General features: G+C 41.7%; 1 protein-coding gene across 1 annotated transcript; it reads right to left on the bottom strand.

Moving 5' to 3' along the window:
• Positions 1 to 1,233: 1,233 nt before the first annotated feature.
• LOC144513924 (extracellular calcium-sensing receptor-like) lies at positions 1,234 to 5,531 on the bottom strand. The gene is made up of 7 exons (XM_078245115.1): positions 5,398 to 5,531; positions 4,555 to 4,849; positions 4,156 to 4,445; positions 3,671 to 3,966; positions 2,971 to 3,173; positions 2,632 to 2,853; positions 1,234 to 1,263 (listed from the first exon to the last, which is right to left on the bottom strand). Exons 1-7 carry the CDS (start codon positions 5,502 to 5,504, stop codon positions 1,234 to 1,236), a joined length of 1,443 nt encoding a protein of 480 aa, XP_078101241.1. The 5' UTR covers positions 5,505 to 5,531.
• Positions 5,532 to 5,960: the final 429 nt, after the last annotated feature.

Below are 5,960 nucleotides of genomic sequence, written 5' to 3'. Positions count from 1 at the left end.
GATTGAATTTAAAATCCTTCTCCTGACCTACAAAGCTCTAAACGGTCAAGCACCTACATATCTTGAAGAGCTCTTAGTACCTTATTGTCCCACTAGAGCACTACACTCCCAGAATTCAGAGCTTTTTGTGGTTCCTAAAAGTAGGATGGGAGCCAGAGCCTTCAGCTATCAAGCTCCTCTCCTGTGGAACCAGCTCCCAGTCTGGGTTCAGGAGCAGACACCATCACCATATTTAAGAATAAACTGAAAACACTCCTCTTTGATAAAGCTTATAGTTAGGGAGCGAATAGAGTAGAGGGAGGAAGGCCAGTACAGCCCGATCCGGTTGGGAAGAGTTCTAGCCGACCAGGCTCCTCCTCCTCACAGGGGAAGTTCCTTCCTTCCTGTGACACACTGAACTGCTCTCTCCTCTCTCTTTCCATTTGTTTCCATTTGTGTGCATCCTTGCCCCAGAAATGCTTGTTACTAACCTAGCTCTGAGGAGTTTACTCCCCGGAGTCCTTATGTTTCTTTTCCCGCCCAGAATAGTCCCTTGGATTAGGGTGGCACCACGATCTTGGTTGGAGCTGTCACTGTGGTCCAACGCTCTGCAATGCCCTGCAGTGTCCGGCGATGCTCTGCAGTGTCTGCCAAGTGTCTGCGTCTTGCTACGTCCACCCATGCTGTGCTGTGCCACGCTACATCCTGTAACGCCCTTCAGTGCCCTGTTATGACATGAACTACTACGACTACCATTTGTAGTCACTGTTCCATTATCTTTGTGACTATTATTGCCACTGTTCAGCACATCCCCAACCGGCACCGTCAGAAACCCCCTACCAAGAGCCCGGGTCTGTCCGAGGTTTCTTCCTAAAAGGGAGTTTTTCCTCGCCACTGTCACATTAGCCACTGCTAATGCTTGCTCTTGGGAGAATTACTGGAATTGTTGGGTCTTTGTAAATTATAGAGTGTGGTCTAGACCTACTCTATCTGTAAGGTGTCTCGAGATAACTCTTGTTATGATTTGATACTATAAATAAAATTGAATTGAATTGAATTGAATTGAACTTCAGCGTCTAGCAATAGGCTATGCCAGAAAAGGAAGACACAAAGCCGCCATAACCTGGAGACCCCCAGAAACAGCTAAACTGTTTTTGCTTTGTTTTTGGAACAAGGGAAACAGCAATCGTAGGAGGATGCATGCAGTCAGGCTCTACACTACTGTACATGAAAGCTTGTTCTCTCTGTTTGGATTTACTGCTGTGACACACTTTCCTTCTCTATCTTTAAGATATAACACAGAATGCTCTCACGCACTGCACACTGACTCAGATCAAACAATCTGCATAGGTGCTTAAAGGACAATTCCGGCGCAAAACGAACCTAGGTGTTATTAACAGATGTGTACCCACTCTGTCGCTCTTTGGGACATATTTTCATGCTAATCGAATGTGTTTGTAGCTTGAAAGACGCTAGTGCGGACCGCTGATTAGTTTACAACACTAGTATTCGGGGCACAGGGAATTTAAAACAAATCGCTATTTATACCACTAAAAAGGCTCAAAAACCACACTACAACGGTAGCATAATGAGGGTCCCTAAATGTTAACCGAAGCGTTGAGAACTTTCTAAGTGTACAGACAGTTTATTGAAAAGATACATTATAAAGACACTCGCGTTCATGTTTACATGCTGCCGCTGTCTTGAAAACCAGTCATGACTAACAGCTGGCGATGCAAACTAAAATCAAAAGCAATTTGCTCAATATATCTGAAATAATCGCACTCTGCATAACTTGTCAAGTGTACTTACTCAGTGAATAACTGTCCATCTGGTCCCTCCGGTCTGGGTCGCCGTCTCCAATTTATTTATTTATATATATATATATATATATATATATTTTTTACATGGAAACAAGTTTCAAGTACAGCCCTGTTTATCAGAGAGGGGGAATATTCAGACTGTACAAAACACTGCGTCTCTTGGGTATCGCGACACAACAGGTCCCACTCCGTGCAACACTCCTGTTCGGTGGCCATAGCTTCACAATGTCCGCAGGTATACTACTAGTTTCCCGAAGTACGAGGCTGTGTTGCGGCATTGACTACCGGTAGCTCTCTCTCGTAGCCCTTTCACAGCGCTCCCGCAGCTCTTCGTTCAATAAACTGTCTGTACACTTACAATGTTCTCAATGCTTCGGTTAACATTTAGGGACCCTCATTATGCTACCGTTGAAGTTTGGTGATATTTTGAGCCTTTTTAGTGGTATAAATAAGCGATTTGTTTTTACTTTCCCTGTGCCCCGAATACTAGCGTTGTAAGCTAATCCGGTAAGCGGTCCGCGCTAGCTTCATTCAAGCTACAAACACATTCGATTAGCATGAAAACATGTCCCAGAGAGCGACAGAGTGGGTCTGTTGTCATCTGTTAATAACCCCTAGATTCGTTTTTCACCGGAATTGTCCTTTAATAGATAACCATAAGGGGTGGCCGGGCAAGTGTGTCTTAAAGATGTATCCACGTACCTGACCTCAAGGTGACCATTCCCTGTACATATGGAATATGTAACAGTGGGGAAATAGTCTCAATACGATAGAGACTTCAAGATTGCAAAATGTGAACATGTAAAATGATTGCTTTTAGGCTCCTTACTTGTGTGCCACCATCCACCCAGGTGAGGTTCCTGTTGATACGGAACTTCTGGCCCACTGGCAGTGATGCATCGTAGTGCCCTACTGTCACCAACTTAATGCTGCCACTCTCACTTTTTTGCCAGTTTACCAGCTCGTATCTGGCCACAGGATCACCGTTGGCATCAAATGACACATCATACCCATTTTGGGAAAAATTGACTTTCTTCAGCTGAGTAAGAACCTGTGAGGATGAAGTAAAGGAAGAAGAAAATATATTAAATTAAATTAAATGAATCCATAAAAGGTACATTATAGCAAAAAAGACCATTAGGGTTTTCACTTATTTGTTTCAACTGACCTCTTTGGATTCTATCCTGGTGAGTTTGTCACACCACGTTGTAGAATTTGTTTTCTGGCACATTGCTTTATGAATGGCATGTGCTATTGCATAAACAGCCTTGTATACCATGTTAGTGATTCGGAGCTGAGATGTGTCAGTGTACGGGCTCTGGAGCGTCTTTATGTCTTCAGTTCCATCACACACTCTCTCATCTGTGGCATCTAAAAACATACAGATCATTTTTTGTTTGTTTATTTAACCCGCCAAACATGTCTTGCAAAAACTCATATAGCTATATTGTTTATTTATTTCAAAATAAATACATAATCTGAAATCACCATCAGTATGATAGCCTAATTAGAATTACATACATACTTTTACATGCAACTGATACATGCTGGCAAGTAATGTATTTATTAATCTTTATTTAGCTTGGTGGCCTGGAAACTGTCTTTATAGCTATTTTAGGCTTGTGTTCAGGGCTTGTTGTGAAACCACTGCAGCAAAGATAATAAAAAAATCTCCAAGACAGCAGAGTGCCTGAATGATCATCATATCAAGTAGAAAAAGTATTTACAGAGATGCACCTCATGTCCACCTCATGCCTTTCTTCAACAAAAACCTCCACTCAGACAGACAGACAATACATAATGCATCACAACAACAATAACACAACTGAGGGTCTGTCCTATATTAAAAATCAGCTGAACTGTCTCACTTTTTCCCAGCCTGCAGTTGAATGCATCTTCCCAGAACTCAGTAAGCACTGGAGAGGCAGCCACTTTAGAGGGAGAGAGATCCAGCAAGAAGTCTCTCAGACCTGGGATAACAGATTTCTGAATGGCAAATCCGATGGCTCCAGCACAGAAACTAAACCTCAGCATGTCTGGGTCTGTTACCCAGGCTTCACTACCTATCCACTGGCGAGGTGGAAAAGGCTCAAGTGACAGCTCTTCCAGCAGGATCCTAATGTCTCCAGGGGACGTAAATGCCACAACAACCATAGCTGTTGACCTGGAGAGAAATCATAGTGTATTTTATTACATCAATGTAAATATAAAATTAAGGTTTTTAAATGTGTATCGAAATAGTTTTTTATAACAATATCAGTGATAAATATGAGAGTAATAAACATGTTCCATCTTATATTATTGTTGTGGTTTTGTGTGCAGAACGTCAGTGTCAACACAGGGAACATCAAACCTGCGGATAACGTCAGCTACTCTCTGGATCCAGCTGCGTGGGTGGTTCCAATCAAAAGATTCAGAGTATTCCACACAGATCCCCTCTTTGCGTGCTGCGTCCAGGAAAGACGCCATACCATTATTGCCATAATCCGAATCTGACCGGACAGCACCTATCCAAGTCCAGCCAAAGTGTTTTACCAGCTTGGCCAGCGCGTCAGCCTGGAACTGATCACTAGGGATTGTTCTGAAGAAATGTGGGTACTGCTGCTTATCGGACAGACATGCACAAGTGGCAAAGTGGCTCACCTAAAGGGAAATAACAGTGTAGGCTAATTATTTAACAGGACATACTGTACATAAAATAAGCACTGGTCAATATTAAACACATCATTTGCCAGAAATTTAAAATATTTACTTGAGGAATGTTAAAGGGCCCGATGATGCGCGACATGCTGATGGATGGTGAGGACGCAGACTCACCAACGACAGCCATCACCATACCAGATTGTGAGCAATTGTTGCCGGTGTAAAACACCGGGTCCAGGCCATTTGAAAGCTGGAATGCCACATGCACCGTCACGGGCACCGAAGCGCACGAGTCGTAGATGTGATAACCAAGCTTGATTCCCGGCAGCAGCTCCGTGCTGTTGTTTATCTCCTCAATGGTGAAGATCATTGCGCGTGAGAAGCGCAGTTCACGGGGGATAACACTGCATACAGACACTCTTAAACTTACATATGGCGAGGACAATTCACAATTTTAGCAAAGACACACAATAAAGAACTGCAATTCATAGTTATGGACAGTAACTGATAGCTACACAACATCTGTGAACCAAATATAGTATACATTAAATAGTTGCCTAAACAGCAAAGATCAAAACACAGGATTAGAAAATTCACAGGAATGTTAATGCACAAATTAACAGTAGTCAACTAAATCTAAAGTCAATACTATATAAATGTAAATACTATAGAAATTAACTAAGTATAAATCAGTTGTTAAACACACCTATATTTTCAGTTAATAAAATAGTAGTGATTTCTTTTCTTTTTCAAGTCACACACACAATATTTTTGTGAATATAATGCCTGCCGTTTATATGGCCAAATACTGAATTTGCACTTAATGTGAAATAATAGTTATTCTTTGTTTTAAAGTTCCCAATACTACAGTACAAAAAAGTTTTGCAACATGATCGTAAGCACATCATACAAAGCAAAACATTTATATCCCCCACTTCTCCCTCTTACTAACCTCCCTGAGCATCTTAGTGGCTCAGGCATAGTGGTGTAGTTATGCTTCGCTGTGTGCATGTATTGGTGTATGGCAAAAACACCTCCAATGACATAGTCACCGTCCATTGAGAATGCAGGTATACGAGTGGTACCCTGGAGTGTACACTTCACAGATGAAGTCTCACTATCCTCTGTAAGCCCAGCCTTTTGTTTAACATCATCCTCAGAACTATTCAAGGCAAGAGCTGAGTTAGGACTACACAAAAACCATGACAGGATCAGGCCAATAAAGAGAGTGGAGATCTCCATCCCTGAACTGTCTGCATGGGTAGAATGTGTTTTCACTGGTTTATATAGATTTTCAGAAAAAAAACGTCAGCTTTCTGCACATCAGAGACAAGATGCACTTTCTCGGTGGTCACAAGACTTATGCTTTCACTATGATATATTTGAAAATAGCTGCTCTATAATCGGACTCAACTGCAAATAATCAGCGTTTAACTTTTGAGAATGGTTCATTGCATTTTTAAGCAAACCATCATCAACCATATTTAGCATTACATAGTATATCTAAATTTGAAA

The sequence above is a fragment of the Sander vitreus genome, chromosome 3 (assembly GCF_031162955.1).
Source record: "Sander vitreus isolate 19-12246 chromosome 3, sanVit1, whole genome shotgun sequence".
Lineage (NCBI taxonomy): Eukaryota > Metazoa > Chordata > Actinopteri > Perciformes > Percidae > Sander > Sander vitreus.
Note: the sequence above shows the minus strand (reverse complement) of the source record. Positions and strands in the feature narration are given on the sequence as shown.